Here is a 19,287-nt window from a genome sequence, read left to right as displayed (position 1 = left end):
ATGACACTGGTAACAAGCTGTGTTGGCACTTGCCCTTCCCTTGGACTACATCTGTGATGTGGAGAGGGTGAACATGCCGTGTGGGCAACAGCCGGTTCTTCAGATCTTCTCACCCAGGCTTGCGCCCCGGAGAGGACACAATCCACCAGAGGTGCAAACTCATGATCCCCTGGGATCAACAACTGCCTACTATTACTTTTATAAAATCCAACATGGCCAAAATCTCCTCATTACTCAGGCCCTCTAGTCCAGATAGCACCTCTTCTACCCCCTCTCCAGCTTGACAATGCCTTACATATATGAGGTGACCAAAATTGTACACAGTACTCCAAACGTTCTCTCCTCAAATTCAGTTGCCCACTGTAACTTGCCTTCAACTTATGTTTGATTCATGATAATATGTGAGCTACATTCCAGCCAATAGATCTATTAACAGTGCTAAAGTCATTGAGGACTGATATCATGTTATAATTTGCATAAATATTTGACAATTTTTATTGTTACAGTGTTTCATTTTGCCTCCAACAACCTTCCTGCAGGAGTGGAGCTAATCTTCAACTTGAATTTGTCCTATCTGCTGGGTAGATAGGACAAAGGTCATCCAACAGAAGGGAATCCCAACAACACAAATAGGACCCCAATATGATGCGCTCAACTCTGTGGCACTCCAGCACCAGCTGAGAGTTCATTAAACAGGACAGAATGCAAAAACCTTCAAGCTCTGCATCTGGCAAAATGGCATTCCAATATTCATCTTGTGCACTTAGCAGAAGAACCCCTCAAGAGGCTGGCATCTTACTGCAGCACTCTATGCACCCAATCTTAGCACACTATCTCATGCTCCCAGCAGGACAGTAATCATTTCGAGAACTGCATACTGCAACTTGGGCACTGCAAAGACAACAATAAAGCAAATTAACACCAGAAGACTGTGCACCCGACAGCAAGGCAGTCCAGTGTCAGCACACTGTGTACCCAGTACTATAGTGCATGAAAGTTAGAACACTTAGTACTAGCAGGATGACAATCTAGCACACTACTGCTGATAAGATCGTATCCCAACACTATCACAATGCAATTAGCAGGATAGTGCATCAACACCAGGATATTGTAATTGGTTTATAGTTTGTCAGATATACCAAGATAAAGTGAAAGGCTTTTCTTTGTATGTCAGCTGGATAAATAATTTCATGCACTAGTGTATTGAGGTAGTACACACACAAAAAAAAGCAAATAAAGTGCTATAGTTATGGGGAAAGTGGAGTGCAGGTAGACAAAAAAAAGTGCAAAGGCTATGATGAGGAAGTTTGAAAGATCAAAAGTTCATCTTTATCGTCTCAGAGATCCTTTCAAGAGTCTGATAATAGTGGGAGAGAAATTGCTCTTGAGCCTTCTTGTATCTTGAAGCTCTATATCATCTACCTGATGGAAGGGCAGTGAAGGGATTGATGGGGGAGTGGGGGTCCTTGATTTTTTTGGCTTCTTTCCCTTGGCAGCGGGAAGTGTAGACAGAATCAATGGGGTCTCGTGCAGACCAGTTGATACACCAAGTTGTGATGCATCCTAATAGGATGCTTTCCAAGGTGCATCTGTAAAAATTGTTAAAGCTCATAGAAACATAGAAAACCTACAGCACAATACAGGCCCTTCAGCCCACAATGCTGTGCCAAACATGTACTTACTTTTGAAATTACCTAGGGTTACCTATAGCCCTCTATTTTTCTAAGCTCCATGTACCTATCCAAGAATCTCGTAAAAGACCCTATTGTATCTGCGTATTGGAGGCATGCTGAATTTTCTTCACTCTCTGAGGAACCGGAGACACTGGTGTTTTTCTTGGACAAAACATCCATGTGGCTGGACCAGGACAAATTTTTGTTGATATTTACACCTAGTTACTTGAAGCACCCAAACACCAGAACATTGCATGTTATGTGTTGACACCCTAACACCAGTATTCTGTGCATATTGTGTGTCAGCATCCCAGCTATAACAATTTCAGTATGCAATACGTGGCACCTGCAAAACCAGTGTCCAATGAATCCAACGTGCATCTCATAAAATTAAATTCTGCTGTACATATATTCCACAAGTTAGAGCCCATCCAGTGGGATAGTGCTCCATGTTCATCTGAGATTAATAAGGCTGCTACAATAATAACATAACAAAACAGAAGGATTCACTAGAAAAACAGATGGATTACAGAAAGCTTGTATGGGCTCTTGTGCCATTTTAGGGTACAAATTCAGTTCTAGATTCCATGTTATGACAAAGAGGTCCAAAGTTCAAAGTAAATTTATTACAAAGTACATATATGTCATCATATATACAACCCGGAGATTTGTTTTCTTGTAGGTATACACAGTAATTCCAATAAGCATAATAGAATTAATGATGAATACATTAGATGCACCTATTAAACAAGAGGAAATAAACTTTTTATGAGGCATTAATTTCACTAATTCCTAAAAAAGATAAAGATTTATCTGAATGTGCCTCTTCTAGACCAATTTCTTTACTAAATGTGGATTCTAAATTTCTTTCTAAGATTTTGGCTAATAGGATCAAGAATATTTTACCTAAAGTTATCTCTAACGATCAAACTGGATTTATTAAGAATACATATTCACACTTTAACACTCGGAGACTATTGAACATTATTTATTCCTCTCCATCCAAAGAACGTGAATGTGTTGTTTCCCTTGACGCAGAGAAAGCCTTTGATAGGGTGGAGTGGTTTTATTTATTTGAAATTTTAGAAAGGTTTAACATTGGTCCGGGTTTTATTTCCTTGATCAAATTGATCTATTAAGCTCCTATGGTTGTGGTTATAACTAACAATCAAAAATCTCCATATTTTAGACTATACAGAGGTACCCAGTAGGGCTGTCCTCTTTGTTATTTAACTTGGCTCCAGAACCTCTAGCTATTACTCTTCGGAATTCTAATACTATTCAGGGTATTAAGAGAGGGGATAAAATGCGTAAGGTTTCGTTGTATGCAGACTACTTGTTAGTCTACATTTCAGATCCTAAGAAATCTATTCCTTCTATGTTATCCACATTCTACAAATTTAGTAGTTTTTCTGAATATAAGTTAAATTTATACAAGAGTGAGCTATTTCCCATTAATAATCATTTGGACCAGTATGAGCAATTACCTTTTAGTATTGCTAAAAATCAATTTACTTACCTTGGTATTAAAGTTACTAAGAATTTTAAAGATCAGTATAAATATAATTTTCTCCCATTAATTGATTATACCAACAAATACTTTCTAAATGGTCTCCTATGACGCTATCATTAATTGGTCGAATTAATACTATTAAAATGATAGTTCTACCGAAATTTTTATATACATTTCAATCAGTTCCTTCATTTGCTCCTAAACGGTTTTTTGACAGAATAGACTTGAAAATTCTATCCTATATTTGGAACAATAAAAATCCTAGATTGAGTAAACCTTTATTGCAGAAATTTAAAAAGGACGGTGGTATGGCTTTGCCAAATCTGTACTACTGGGCAATTAATATTCGATATATTACCTGTTGGATTCATTATTCAGACATATATGACTGTCCTTTATGGGTGGATTTGGAGAAAAACTCAGTGAAGGGGTATTCCTTGGCCTCTTTACTGGGAGCTACTCTTCCTCTTCTGTTCTCTAAAATTGGTAAACAAGACCTTAATCCTATTATTAAACATACATTAAGAATTTGGTTTCAGTTTCGCAGATTTTTCGAATTAAGTAATTTTGTCCTTTCTCGTAAAATATATTTTAAACCATCAATTTTAGATCAGGCTTTTTAAATTTGGAAAACCAAAGCAATAGTAACTTTTTTGGATTTGTTTATAGGGGATTGCTTAATGTCTTTTACTCTGCTAGCGGATAAATTTGATTTATCCAATGTACATTTTTTTAGATATTTACAAATTAGGAATTTTTTTCTAGGTACTTTGCTTCCAAATTATCCCTCCGCTTATCCATCTAATATAATAGATACCCTCTTCCAGGTTAAACCACTCCAAAAAGGATTAATAGCTACAATTTATAAATGGTTATTGAATTTATGAATTATATCTAACGATAAAATTAAAGGTGCGTGGGAATTGGAATTTCAAGAGTTACTTTCAGATAATCAATGGAGTAAAATTTTTCATCTGGTAAATACTTCATCTATTTGTGCCTGTCATTCCTTGATACAGTTCAGGGTAGTGCATTGGGCACATATGTCAAAGGATAAATTAACCTGTATTTTTCCCAATATTAATCCTATTTGTGATAGATGTAATACTCAAGTGGCCACTTTAACTCACATGATTTGGTCTTGCATAAAATTGGAGAATTTTTGGAAGGATGTTTTTAAAACCTTATCAAAAGTGCTGGATCTGGATTTACAACCAAACTTATTTACAGCTATTTTTGGGATTATTCCATCGGAAGCAGGATGTACTCCTGCTTCTGCTCAGCAGATGATAGCCTTTTCAACCCTATTGGCTAGGAAAGCCATTTTACTTAAATGGAAGGATCCATTTGGGTGACAGTCGGGGGGAGGGAAGCGAAGGTGAGCAGACAGGTAGTGCAGAGCCCCCTGTAACCATTCCCCTGAATAATAAGTTTACCGTCCTGGATACTGTTGGCGGGGACGACCGACCAGGTGTGAGCCACGGTGATAGGTCCTCTGGCACTGAGTCTGACCCTGTGGTGCAGAAGGGTGGGACGGAGAAGAGGACAGCTGTTGTCATTGGAGACTCTATAGTCAGGGGAGCAGACAGGAGATTTTGTGGACGTGAAAAGGACACCCGCATTGTTTGTCGCCTCCCGGGTGCCAGGGTCTGGGATGTCTCTGACCGGGTGCACGACATCCTGGTACGAGAGGGAAAGCAACCAGAAGTCATGATACATGTTGGGACCAACAACATAGGCAGGAAGAGGGATGAGGTCCTGAAGTGTGAGTTTCGGGAACTAGGCAGAAGGCTGAAGAACAGGACCTCAAGGGTGGCATTCTCAGGATTGCTGCCACTGCTACGTGACAGTGATGGTAAGAATTGGAGGAGATGGCAGTTGAATGTGTGGCTGAGGAGTTGGTGCAGAGAGCAGGGATTTAGGTTTTTAGATCATTGGGATCTCTTCAAGGGAAGGTGGGACCTGTACAGATTGGATGGGTTGCACCTGAACTCGAGGGGGAGAAATACCCTTGCAGGTAGGTTTGCTAGCATGGTTTGGGAGGGTTTAAACTAATTTGCAAGGGGGATGGGACCCAGAGCGATAGAGCAGTGAAAGAAGTGCATGGAGTAAAGCCAGATCTAACATACAGAGAGGCTTTGAGGAAAGAGAAGCAGAATAAATGGTGTAAAGACAGGTAGAAGGGCTGAAATGTGTGTACCTCAATGCAAGAAGCATCAGGAACAAAGGTGATGAACTGAGAGCTTGGATACATACATGGAATTATGATGTAGTGGCCATTACAGAGACTTGGCTGGCACCAGGGCAGGAATGGATTCTCTATTCCTGGATTTCAGTGCTTTAAAAGAGATAGAGAGGGCGGAAAAAGGGGAGGAGGGGTGGCATTACTGGTCAGGGATACTATTACAGCTACAGAAAAGGTGGGTAATGTAGCAGGATCCTCTTTTGAGTCAATATGGGTGGAAGTCAGGAACAGGAAGGGAGCAGTTACTCTGTTGGGGGTATTTTATAGGCCCCCTGGTAGCAGCAGAGATACAGAGGAGCAGATTGGGAGGCAGATTTTGGAAAGGTGCAAAAATAACAGGGTTGTTATCATGGGTGACTTTAACTTCCCTAATATTGATTGGCACCTGATTAGTTCCAAGGGCTTAGATGGGGCAGTGTTTGTTAAGTGTGTCCAGGACGGCTGTGGACAGGCCGACCAGGGGGAATGCCATACTAGATCTAGTACTAGGTAATGAACCGGGTCAGGTCACAGATCTCTCAGTGGGTGAGCATCTGGGGGACAGTGACCACCGCTCCCTGGCCTTTATAATTATCATGGAAAAGGATAGAATCAGAGAGGACAGGAAAATTTTTAATTGGGGAAAGGCAAATTATGAGGCTATAAGGCTAGAACTTGTGGGTGTGAATTGGGATGATGTTTTTGCAGGGAAATGTACTATGGACATGTGGTCGATATTTAGAGATTTCTTGCGGGATGTTAGGGATAAATTTGTCCCGGTGAGGAAGATAAAGAATGGTAGGGTGAAGGAACCATGGGTGACAAGTGAGGTGGAAAATCTAGTCAGGTGGAAGAAGGCAGCATACATGAGGTTTAGGAAGCAAGGATCAGATGGGGCTATTGAGGAATATAGGGAAGCAAGAAAGGAGCTTAACAAGGGGCTGAGAAGAGCAAGAAGGAGGCATGAGAAGGCCTTGGCGAGTAGGGTAAAGGAAAACCCCAAGGCATTCTTCAATTATGTGAAGAAGAAAAGGATGAGAGGAGTGAAGGTAGGACCGATTAGAGATAAAGGTGGGAAGATGTGCCTGGAATCTGTGGAAGTGAGTGAGGTCCTCAATGAATACTTCTCTTCGGTATTCACCAATGAGAGGGAACTTGATGATGGTGAGGACAATATGAGTGAGGTTGATGTTCTGGAGCATGTTGATATTAAGGGAGAGGAGGTGTTGGAGTTGTTAAAATACATTAGGATGGATAAGTCCCCAGGGCCCGACGAATATTCCCCAGGCTGCTCCACGAGGCGAGAGAAGAGATTGCTGAGCCTCTGGCTAGGATCTTTACGTCCTCGTTGTCCACAGGAATGGTACCGGAGGATTGGAGGGAGGCGAATGTTGTTCCCTTGTTCAAAAAAGGTAATAGGGATAGTCCGGGTAATTATAGACCAGTGAGCCTTAGGTCTGTGGTGGGAAAGCGGTCGGAAAAGATTCTTAGAGATAGGATCTATAGGCATTTAGAGAATCATGGTCTGATCAGGGACAGTCAGCATGGCTTTGTGAAGGGCAGATCGTGTCTAACAAGCCTGATAGAGTTCTTTGAGGAGGTGACCAGGCATATAGATGAGGGTAGTGCAGTGGATGTGACCTATATTGATTTTAGTAAGGCATTTGACAAGGTTCCACGTGGTAGGCTTATTCAGAAATTTAGAAGGCATGGGATCCAGGGAAGTTTGCCCAGGTGGATTCAGAATTGGGCTTGCCTGCAGAAGGCAGAGGGTGGTGGTGGAGGGAGTACATTCAGATTGGAGGATTGTGACTAGTGGTGTCCCACAAGGATCTGTTCTGGGACCTCTACTTTTCATGATTTTTATTAACGACCTGGATGTGGGGGTAGAAGGGTGGGCTGGCAAGTTTGCAGACGACACAAAGGTTGGTGGTGTTGTAGATAGTGTAGAGGATTGTCAAAGGTTGCAGAGAGACATTGATAGGATGCAGAAGTGGGCTGAGAAGTGGCAGATGGAGTTCAACCCAGAGAAGTGTGAGGTGGTACACTTTGGAAGGACAAACTCCAAGGCAGAGTACAAAGTAAATGGCAGGATACTTGGTAGTGTGGAGGAGCAGAGGGATCTCGGGGTACATGTCCACAGATCCCTGAAAGTTGCCTCACAGGTGGATAGGGTAGTTAAGAAAGCTTATGGGGTGTTAGCTTTCATAAGTCGAGGGATAGAGTTTAAGAGTTGTGATGTAACAATGCAGCTCTCTAAAACTCTGGTTAGGCCACACTTGGAGTACTGTGTACAGTTCTGGTCACCTCACTATAGGAAGGCTGTGGAAGCATTGGAAAGGGTACAGAGGAGATTTACCAGGATGCTGCCTGGTTTAGAAAGTATGCATTATGATCAGAGATTAAGGGAGCTAGGGCTTTACTCTTTGGAGAGAAGGAGGATGAGAGGAGACATGATAGAGGTGTACAAGATAACAAGAGGAATAGATAGAGTGGATAGCCAGCGCCTCTTCCCCTGAGCACCACTGCTCAATACAAGAGGACATGGCTTTAAGGTAAGGGGTGGGAAGTTCAAGGGGAATATTAGAGGAAGGTTTTTTACTCAGATAGTGGTTGGTGCGTGGAATGCACTGCCTGAGTCAGTGGTGGAGGCAGATACACTAGTGAAGTTTAAGAGACTACTAGACAGGTATATGGAGGAATTTAAGGTGGGGGCTTATATGGGAGGCAGGGTTTGAGGGTCAGCACAACATTGTGGGCCGAAGGGCCTGTACTGTGCTGTACTATTCTATTTTCTATGTTCTAACCCTTCTACCGCCTTTTATTGGCTTTCCTCTATCATGTCCTGTTTAAGTCTAGAGAAAATAAGAAGTCGGACATTGGATACATCCTTTAAATTTGAAGAGATCTGGTGACCTTTTATTCAATATTTTCATATGATCCGATTTTTGTACTGATTCTCTTCCAGCTACTTTTTCAGAACCTTGGATTTGATCAGAGTGTTTCTCTTGGTTTTTCTCTCAGGATGGATTGCCCAGTCCTTTTTTTTCTGTTTAGAATAGTGGTTTTTCTTCTTTTTTATATATAAAAATTTCTACTAGTCCTTCCTTTCTTCATAAATTGATAAAAGGAGAATTACATTTTTTTCTGTATTGTACATTCTATATCAAATTTATACTTTGAAGATCAACACTGTGTGATTCTGATATTGTTTATTTTACCTTCTGCATGTACTGTTACTGACATATATACCAGAGATATTCTCCTCCTGTTTGTATACACACTTTTTTTTACAATCGATAAAAAGATTGATAAAAGGAAAAGAATTAATGAAAGACCACACCCAACAGGACAAGCAACTACTGTGCAAATACAAGAGAAAAAAAATAAATAATAAATAAACAAGAAATAAATTTTGGGAATATAAGATAAAGAGCCCTTGAAAGTGAGTCCATAGCTTGTGGGAACAGTGATAGGTCAAGTGAAGTTATCCCTTCTAGTTCAAGAGCTTAATGGTTGATGGCTAATAACTGTTCCTGAACCTGGTGGTGTGAGTCATGAGACTACTGATTACTGACGGAATCTGACCATCACTCGCAAGGCTGGCATTTATTGCCCATCACTAACTAACTGAGAATATGATTGTAAACCTCCTTCCACCAGCACTGTGGTCCCGATGATAAGGGGCGGGGTTCGAGGAGTATCAATGAGAGACAAAACAGAACATGCAAGCAGCGTTTAGCAGGTCACGTTGCATCTGTACGAAGAGGACTGGACTGACTGAAGAGGCGGGGTTTGAGCGGTGATGGTGTGAGGGGTGGGTTTAATGTGAGAGGCGGAATTTGATTGGCGACTGCGTAAAGGAGCCAGGTTGGCTTTTTTGTGCAGGTCTCTGTGTTACGTGGGTGCTAGACTTTCACGGTTCCATTTGGCAACAATGGCTGAATACACTGAAATTGACGGTGGGATAATGGAAGGGGTGAGTGATGCGTGGAGTTAGTCTCCGCTGTAAATCTCTCGGTTGGGCCTGTGCTGCTTCGCGCTGACTGCATGGCTTTGGGCCCGAGTGCGGAAATCTACCGATAATATTGTTTGAACCCAAATCCGAAATAAAGCGGTCAGTCTCATGCGGAATATTACCTCGTCTCGATTCTCGACCCATTAATTTAGTGTGTGCTTGATATTGGTCAATTAGAGCTATTAATGATAATTTGATGTCTGACAGCTAGCGGGAAATAAACCTAGTACTGATCGGCCATGCATATGTATTTCTGCCCGGGTTTCGAGAGATGAAGGGACTCTGGATTTGGGGCTTCTGCGTTGCCTGTTTGCAAAAATCTCAATATTGCTGCCATTCTTTATCCTCCGCCCCCCCCCCAAGATCGATAATAATACCATAAAGGAGAGTCGGGTGGCTATTAGGGCACTTCATGTGGTTACGAATTGACTAATAGGAAACTCCAATCCTGTTATGATGTTTCTTAATGTATTTCACAGGTCTTTTTACCTAATAAAGATCCGTATCGTTTATGGGTAGCTTGCGAATATATCAGTGATTGTTAACAAATGTCACGTGTATTGATATGCCTGCCATGATTCAGGAGGTAGTTTTGACTCGAATTGGATTGTGGATTTGCTCTCCTGAAGTCTCCCATGAAGTCAACTTATGTGTCTACATTGACATCTAGTTATAGAGTAATAAAATCATACATGCAGAAACAAGTCGTTCAACCCACTGATTTTATATTAACCATCCAACACCAACCCCCAACAGAATTTGGGTTAGTTGATGGGAATAAGGGAGAATGGAATGGCTTGCAGTAGGATTAGTGTTTGATCATTTGTGTAAGCTTGGGCTGAAGAAGCTGTTTTGTGTAGTATTCCTATGATTTTTTTTAATCTACTCTAGATTAAGCTATACATTTCTTTATAATTGAAGTGTAACCTCTTAAGGTTAATACCACATATAATAAAGGATCACATTGTTGTCTTTCCTCATTAATTGGCATATTTAGATTCTAGCCTTTTGCAAATCTTCACTAGGACACATAGACCCCTTTGTCATTACAAGGCTTGACAATCTCTCACAATTAACATCATTGGTCTGCTTTCTTGCCAACGCTAACAGTTTTACAGTGTCCCACGGTATATTCCAGTTGATAAATTTTGCACACTGACTTGACCTGTGTCGATCAACTGCCTGGAACGTTCAAGGACATGAAACAACTCCCAAATATCAAAAGTATAGTGTAATTAATTGGTTTTATTTAAGCTTAAAAACTTAACCTGGAACTAAGCAACACACAAGATTCTAGAGGAAATCAGCAGGTCAGGTATCATTTATGGAAATGAATAAACAGTCAACATTTCGGACCAAGACTCTTCTTCAGGACTGGAAAGGAAGGGGGAAGATGTCAGAATAAAAAGATAAGGAAATGGAAAGGAGGATACCTAGAAGGTGATAGGTGAAGCCATGTTGGCAGGAAAGGGGAGAGAAAGGAATCTGATAGGAGAGGAGAGTGGATCTTAGGAGAAAGGGAAGGAGGAGGGGACCAAGGTTGAAGGAGATAGGCAGGTGAGGAATGGTAAAGGCCTGAATTGGGAATAGAGGAAGGGGAGAGGGAATTTCTTTTTGTCAGAAGGAGAATTCTATATTCATACCATCAGGTTGCAAGCTACCCAGACTGAATAAAAGGTGTTGTTCCTCCACCCTGAGGGTGGCCTCATGGCACAAGAGGAGGTCGGGGTCAGAATGGGAATTAAAATGTTTGGCACCGGGAAGTTTCACTTCTGGTGGATGGAGTGGGGGTGCTCGATGAAGCAGTCCCCAATTTATGACAGGTCTCACCAATGTAGAGGAGGCTGCATTGGGAGCATCGGACACAATAGCTGACCCTAGCAGATTCACGGGAAGTGATGCCTCACATGGAAGGACTGTTTGAGACCCTGAATGGAAGTGAAGGAGGAGGTGAATGGGCAGGTGTAGCACTTTGGCTGCTTGCAGGGATAAGTGCCAGGAGGGAGATTAGTGGGGAGAGATGAATGGACAAAGGAGTCACAGAGGGAGTGATCCCTGTGGAAAGCAGAGGGGTGGATGTTTGGTGGTAGGATCCCTTTGGAGATGGCAGAAGTTGCAGAGGACGATGTTTTAGATGCAGATTTTAGGTAAGAAGAGGAACTCTATTACAATTAAGGTGGCTGGATTGGCCCACAGCAGATTTCTCCCTTGCAATTGAGTTTTACATTTATTTTATTATAGTTGTTGCTACTATGGTTATGCCTTCATCTGAGAGTATTCATTATTCCATTCTCTTTATAGAACAGTAATACCTGATCTCACTTTGTCTCCAGAACGTGTAGTTCAAGGAAAGTATCCCAAAAAAGCTCAATGAGCTCCTGTTTTAGGTTATCTTTTCTATGCTGAATCATGGCAGACACATCAATACATGTGATATTTGTAGAATAAAATTCCCCTACTCCCCAAATATCACTTTTTTACAATCTGTTCAACTGTGTAGTTATTGTTATAGGGCCTGTATAATGTACCCAAACAATTTCTACATCCTGAATTTGTTACACTTGACCATCAATAATTAACAGAATAATTTCTGTATCATTTTCTTGCTTCCTTTCCGCTTTAGGTGCCAAACCCTTCAATATTAAAAGTTCAAAGTAAATTTATTGTCTAAAGTACATGTATGTTATCATATACAACTGTGAGATTCATTTTTGTGTGAAGAATCACAGTAAATACAAGAAACACAATAGAATCAATGAAAGACCGCACCCAACAGGATGGACAGACAACCAGTATGTAAAAGACAACAAACTGTCAGAATGCAAAAAGAAAAGAATAAAATAAACAATAAATATGAAGAACATGAGATGAAGAGTTCTTGAAATTGAGTCCATAGGTTATGGGAACAGCTCAGTGATGGGACAGGTGAAGTTGAGCAAAGTTATCCCCTCTGGTTCAAGAGGCTGATGGTTGACTGTTCTTGAACCTGGTGGAGTAACGTCCTGAGGCTCCTGGATCTCCTACCAGGTAGCAGCGAGAAAAGTGTATGGCCTGGGTGGTTAGTGGTGGTGGTGGTGGGGGGGGGGGTTCCTTTGGCTTCTGCTCTCCTGAGACAGCACTCCATATGTGCTCAATAGTGGGGAGGGCTTTACTTATGATGGACTGGACTATACCCACTACATTTTGTAGGATATTCTGTTCAAAGGCATTGCTGTTTTCATACCGGGCTGTGATGCAGCCAGTCAATGGACTCTCCACCACACATCTATAGAGGTCATGCCAAATCAACACAAACTCCTAAGGAAGTAGAGGTGCTGCCGTGCTTTCTTTGTAATGGCACTCGTGTGCTGGACCCAGGACAGATCGTCTAAGATGATAACACCAAGGAATCACCAAGGATCGTCTAAAATGATAACACCAAGGAATTTAAAGTTGCTGACTCTCCACCTCTGAACCCAAATGAGGTGGGACTCATTGACCTCTGAATTTTCTCCTCAAGTCACTGATCTGCTCCTTGGTCTTGCTGATATTGAGTGAGAGGTTGTTGTTGTGGCACCACTTGGCCAGATTTTCAATCTCCCTCCTATATGTTGATTCATTACCACCTTTGATTCGGTCATTGACAGCAAACTTAAATATGGCATTGGAGCTGTGCTTAGCCTCATAAGTATAAAGTGAGTAGAGCAGGGGGCTAAGCTCACAGCCTTGTGTTGCACCTGCACTGATAGTGATCATAGAGGAGATGTCGTTGCTAACCTGAGCTGACTGGGGTCTGCAAGTGAGGAAATTGAGCATCCAGTTGCACAAGGAAGTATTGAGGCTCAGGTCTTGAAGCTTATTGGTAAATTTTGAGGGGATAATAGTACTGAACGCTGAACTGTAGTCAATGAAGAGCATCCTGATATAAGCATCATCACGGTCCAGATGTTTCAGGATTGAGTGGAAGAGACAATGAACTGGCATCTGCTGTTGATATGTTATAATGACAGGCTAATTAGAGCTGATCCAAGTCACCTCTCAGGCAGGAGTTGATGTGTTTCATCACCAACATCTCAAAGTGGATGTACAGTAAGTGCGACTGGACAATAGTCATTAAGGCAGGTAACCGTGTTCTTCTTAGGCACTGATATAATTGAAGCCTGTTTAGGTGGTACCTCAGACTGCTGAAGCAAGTCATTAAAGATATCAGTGAACACGCTAGCCGTTTGATCAGCACAGGTCTTTGGTACTCGACCTGAAATCCTTGCTGGCCGGGATGCTTTTTGTGGGTTCACACTCCTGAAGGATGCTCTCACATTGGCTTTTGAGACAGAAATCTCAGGTCATCGGGGGACTGTGGCAGTTTAAAAAGATACCTCCATGTTTTGATGGTCAAAGGGAGCATAGAAGGTGTGAGCTCATGTGGGAGTGAACCCTTGTTGTCACCTATGCTGCTTGGTTTCTCTTTGTAGGAGATGATGGCATTCATGTCCTGCCACAGAAGTAGAGTATCCTTCAGTGATGCAAGTGTGGTCTGTTATTGCCACTTCACATGTGAGATGGCTTTCTGGAAATTGTACCTAGAATAATTTTGTGGAGACACACTCATCTACAACTGTTCGTATAATATCTATGACAACTGTGGTGTATTCGTTCAGATCCTCTGATGAGTCCTTGAACAAGGCCCAGTCCACCGACTCACAACAATCCCATAGCCGCTCCTTTGCCTCCTATGACCACCTCTTCATTGTCCTTACTTCTGGAGCATTGCTCTTCAGCGTCTGTCTGTATACAGGTAGGAGGAGGGCAACCAAATGATCCAATTTCCCAAAATGCAGTCTAGGAATTGAACGGTAGGCATTCCTTATGGTAGTATCTGCCCCAGTCTATATATCACTTGCAACCATGTCTCTGTCAGTGCTATCAGATCATATTGGTATATTGAACTTTTAATATATCGTACTGTGCAAAAATCTTGGGTATATGTAAAATATTCTGTAAAGTGAAACTACTTTCAAAAATTATGAAATGAAAAATTTCTAAATATCAAGAAGTTACTATAATGAGCAGTAAACAGTCATGAACTACAAATGTTCGTAGATAAAATCAATATTTGGTGTGACCATCATTTGCTTTTAAAACTGCATCAATTCTCTTAGTTGCACTGTTCTGCAGTTTTATAAGAAAACTGGTGCAGGATGACCACCTTGTGTCATGTTGTTAAGCTTACTATTGCCATGGTGCAAGGATTGACGGCTTGAAGGTTAAACTGTCACATCTGCCGCACCTTCACCTTTTAGTGTGGTTTGATTTTATCTGCACTCATTTCTGTTTCAGTTAATCTGTTTAGTTCATTCAAGTCATTGTTATTGATCATTAGCATCCTGTGTTTACCATACGACCATAGATATAGGAGCAGAATTAGGCTCTCTGGCTAAAGGAATTCTGCATCTCCATTCCAAAAAGACGCCACTCTATTTAGAGGCTCTGTCCTCTAGTCTTAGACACTGCCACCTAGGGAAATGTCCTTACCAAATCCACTCCATCAAGGCCTTTCACCATTTGATAGGTTTCAATGACATCACCCCTCATTCTTCTGAATAATCATGCACTGGGCTTTATACTTACAAAGTAACTTTTTAATTGAAAAGCAGCCTATTACTTAATGTGTCACTTTCTTTAATGAAATGCAAAAAGTTCTCTAACATGTAGTTTTTGGGAAAATGAATGCCTGAAAATCTAACATTTGTTCTTTCCTACTGACACACTAATGCAGTAAGCAAAATTTATATAAAAATCTAGGGTGCCTAAGACTTTAACATAGTACTATAAATGCAGGTAGTTGAATGAATGTCCGACAGAGTGATCAGCAGCACTGGGGCTCCACAGGGGACTGTCTTGTCTCCCTTTCTCTTCACCATTTACACCTCGGACTTCAACTACTGCATGGAGTCTTGTCATCTTCAGAAGTTTTCTGATGACTCTGCCATAGTTGGATGCATCAGCAAGGGAGATGAGGCTGAGCACGGGGCTACGGGTGTGAGCAGAATTATCTGCAGCTTAATGTGAAAAAGATTAAGGAGCTGGTGGTAGACCTGAGGAGAGCTAAGGTACCGGTGACCCCTGTTTCCATCCAGGGGTCAGTGTGGACATGGAGGATTACAAATACCTGGGGATATGAATTGACAATAAACTGGACGGGTCAAAGAACACTGAGGCTGTCTACAAGAAGGGCCAGAGTCGTCTCTATTTCCTGAGGAGAATGAGGTCCTTTAACATCTGTCGGACGATGCTGAGGATGTTCTACGAGTCTGTGGTGGCCAGTGCTATCATATTTGCTGTTGTGTGCTGGGGCAGCAGGCTGAGGGTGGCAGACACCAACAGAATCAACAAACTCATTCGTAAGGCCAGTGATGTTGTGGGGATGGAACTGGACTCTCTCACGGTGGTATCTGAAAAGAGGATGCTGTCTAAGTTGCATGCCATCTTGGTCAATGTCTCCCATCCACTACATAATGTACTGGGTGGGCACAGGATTACATTCAACCAGAGACTCCTTCCACCGAGATGCAGCACTAAGCGTCATAGGAAGTCATTCCTGCCTGTGGCCATCAAACTTTACAACTCCTCCCTTGGAGGGTCAGACATCCTGAGCCAATAGGCTGGTCCTGGACTAATTTTCATAATTTACTGGCATAATTTACATATCACTATTTAACTATTTATGGTTCTATTACTATTTATTATTTATGGAGCAACTGTAATGAAAACAAATTTCCCCCGGGATTAATAAAGTATGATTATGACTATGGCACTTTCCTTTTCCAGGGAGGACAGATTTTACGTGTTTGTACAGCACTAAGTTGCCTTCTTGGAACCAAGATAAAAATCCATAATATTCGAGCAGGGAGAAGCACGCCTGGCCTACGGTAAGTATTCACAGCTTATTTGATCAGTTTTTTGCCTCCCCATCAAACTCTTTTAAAAGACCATGGAGTCATAGAGCAGCACAGAAGCAGGCTTTCTGGCCCATCTAGTCTGTGCCGAACTATTATTTTGCCAAGTACCATTGACCTGCACATGGACCAGAGTCTTCCATTCTCCTTCCATCCACTTGCTTGTCTAGACTTCTCTTAGATGTGTTAATTTGAACCTGCATCCAACACTACTTCTGGCAGCTTGTTTCACACTCTTGTCACTCTCTGAGTGAAGACAATCTCCCCACCCCCCACCTCCAGCTTAAAAATTTCACCTTTCACCCTTAACCTATGACCTCTAGTTTTAGTCTCACTTACTCTTTGCCTCTCTGGAAGACTACATAGGTCCGTAAGAGAGGAGATGGTTGTATTGGGAAAGTGCCAAGGGCATGGGGAGGGACAGTCTGGAGTGATGAATAGACCAGGGGGTCAGAAAGGGAGTGCTCTGCGGTAAGTTCAAAGAGTGGGGAGGGAGGTGCGACTGGTGGTGGAATTGTGGAGCTGCTGAAAATGCTGGAGGATGATATATTGGATGTGGAGATTGGTGAGTGACAGATGAGAATGAAGGGATCTCTGTTGTTCTGCCTAGAGAGGATGAGTGAGCGCAAAAGTGTGGAAATGGTGGAAATGTGTGTGAGGGCTCTATCCCCTATTGTGCAGGGTTTGCCACATTTCTGGAAGGAGGACTTTTCAGAAAGCCTGGAGAAAAAGACCACATCTTCAGAAAAGATGTGGCTGAAATGGAGAAATTAGAAAAGGGATAGCATCTTTCAGAGACAGGATGGGAGGAAGTCACGGTAACTATAGGAGTCAATATGCATCTTGTGCTACCACTGATGCTGCCTGTTGAGTTCTTACAGCATTCAGTTTTCTGTTTCATATTCCAGCGTCTGCAGTCTCTTTTGTTTGTCTTTAATGTCCATTAGCCATTTGCATCTTAAATTTCTTGTCTATTTCCCCTTTAAATTATTGTTATCTTTGCTGCTATGACTTATTAAGGATAGGTCATTTGGTCCTTTGCTCCACCATTCATCAAGATCATGGCTGTTCTCCTAATTTTCCTAGATGATTAACATACCTTTGATTCACATACTGTCAAGAAATCTTTTGATCTGTTTTGAATAAACTCAATATCTGCATGGAAAATTACAAAGATTCAACATCCTTTGCATGAAAAAAAATTTTGCCCCATCTTATTGCTTTTCCTTGCTAGTAATTTAATCAGGAAAATATCCTCCCTGCATCCGGCCAGTCAAGCATTCTGTGAATTTCAATGTAATTGCCTTTAATTATTTCTAAACTTTACAGAATATGGGCACAGTGAACCATTCTAGTGAATATTTCCCTCCTTGGGAGGAATATTCTTTTTCTTGAAAAAGGACATTAAAAATATAACCAGACCGTTACTATCTCTCATCCATCTTCTAAAGTCAAGTTCTGCTTTACTTTTAATTACATTAGGAGATAAAGTAGGCACTTGGCTTCTTGAGCCTGCTCGGAATTTTATGGTTGTCTTCTATTTAACACCATCTTTCTGCCTTATCCCTTGATTCATCAAACAATCAACACCGATTGGGGTTGGAAGTGCCCATATAGGACACCTCGGAGGAAGCGTGGGTGTAGATCAGGGTTACAGGTGCGTTTAAGGAAACGGTTTTAAACCCCCTATACCGACTATTTTGCTGGCGAACATGCAGTCTCTGATGAATAAAATCGATAATCTCAGAGCCAGGGTGCTGAATCAGAGGGAAATTAGGACCGCGTGTGTCCTTTGTTACATGGAATCCTGGTTAACCCCTTCCATCCTTGATGCAGCGATCCAGATTGACGGGTTTACTATACACCGTCAGGATAGATCTATAGAGTCTCTCAAAAGCAGAGGTAGGGGAGTATGCCTCATGATCAACTGTTCCTGGTGCACAAATATATCAGTGCTGTCTCAATTCTGCTCACCAGACCTGGAATATCCAGCAGTAAAGTGCCGTCCTTTTTACCTACCAAGACAGTTCTCTGGGATCATTTTGGTAGCCAATGTCGAGCAGGCTTTAGAAGATCTGAGTAACGGGATCAATATGCACAAAACAGTACACCCTAACGCCTTCACCATTGTTTTGGGAGATTTTAACCAGGCTAGTCTGGAAAAAAATCACTAAGCAACTACCATCAACAGATCACTTGCAATACCAGAGGAAACAACACACTGGACCATTGATACACCACCATAAAATGCCTACCATGCTATTCTATGTCCTCACTTCGGGAAGTCTGATCATTTAGCTGTACTTCTACTCCCTGAGTATAGGCAGAGACTGAAGACTGCAGCACCAGCAGTGAGGACCAAGAAGGTATGCCTGGCAACTCTGGCAGGGTCTGCAAGACATTACTTCCTACAAAGCAAAACCCAATAGTATGAATGGCAGCGATGCTTCACTACCAGATGAACTCAACGCCTCCTATGCATGCTTTGAAAGGGAGAACACAACTATGGCTGTGAAGATCCCTGCTGCACCTGATGACCCTGTGATTTCCATTTCAGAGGCCGATGTTAGACTGTCTTTAAAGAGAGTGAACCCTCGCAAGGCGGAAGATCCCGATGGAGTACCTGGTAAGGCTCTGAAAACCTGTGCCAACCAACTAGTGGGAGTATTCAAGGACATTTTCAATCTCTCACTGCTACGGACAGAAGTTCCCACTTGCTTCAAAAAGGCAACGATTATACCAGTGCTTAAGAAGAATAATGTGGGCTGCCTTAATGACCTTTGCCCGGTAGCACTCACTATTTTCTATGTTTCTATGTTTCTACGTCGACAGTAATGAAATGCTTTGAGAGGTTGGTCATGACTAGACTGAACTCTTACCTCAGCAAGGACCTGGACCCATTGCGATTTGCCTATTGCTACAAT

The 19,287-nt window shown here is 41.9% G+C and overlaps 1 protein-coding gene across 1 annotated transcript in view; it reads left to right on the top strand.

Moving 5' to 3' along the window:
* The first annotated feature begins 9,237 nt into the window (after nucleotides 1-9,237).
* Nucleotides 9,238-19,287, top strand: part of rtca (RNA 3'-terminal phosphate cyclase) — a 32,653-nt gene continuing 22,603 nt past the window's right edge. The window contains exons 1-2 of the mRNA XM_072274108.1: nucleotides 9,238-9,389; nucleotides 16,236-16,336. Of these exons, the coding sequence (XP_072130209.1) occupies nucleotides 9,348-9,389; nucleotides 16,236-16,336 (143 nt within the window). The 5' untranslated portion in view covers nucleotides 9,238-9,347. The remainder of the gene's footprint in view (nucleotides 9,390-16,235; nucleotides 16,337-19,287) is intronic.

The sequence above is a fragment of the Mobula birostris genome, chromosome 12 (genome assembly GCF_030028105.1).
Source record: "Mobula birostris isolate sMobBir1 chromosome 12, sMobBir1.hap1, whole genome shotgun sequence".
Classification (NCBI taxonomy): domain Eukaryota; kingdom Metazoa; phylum Chordata; class Chondrichthyes; order Myliobatiformes; family Myliobatidae; genus Mobula; species Mobula birostris.
This window is presented reverse-complemented; position numbering and strand designations above follow the sequence as displayed.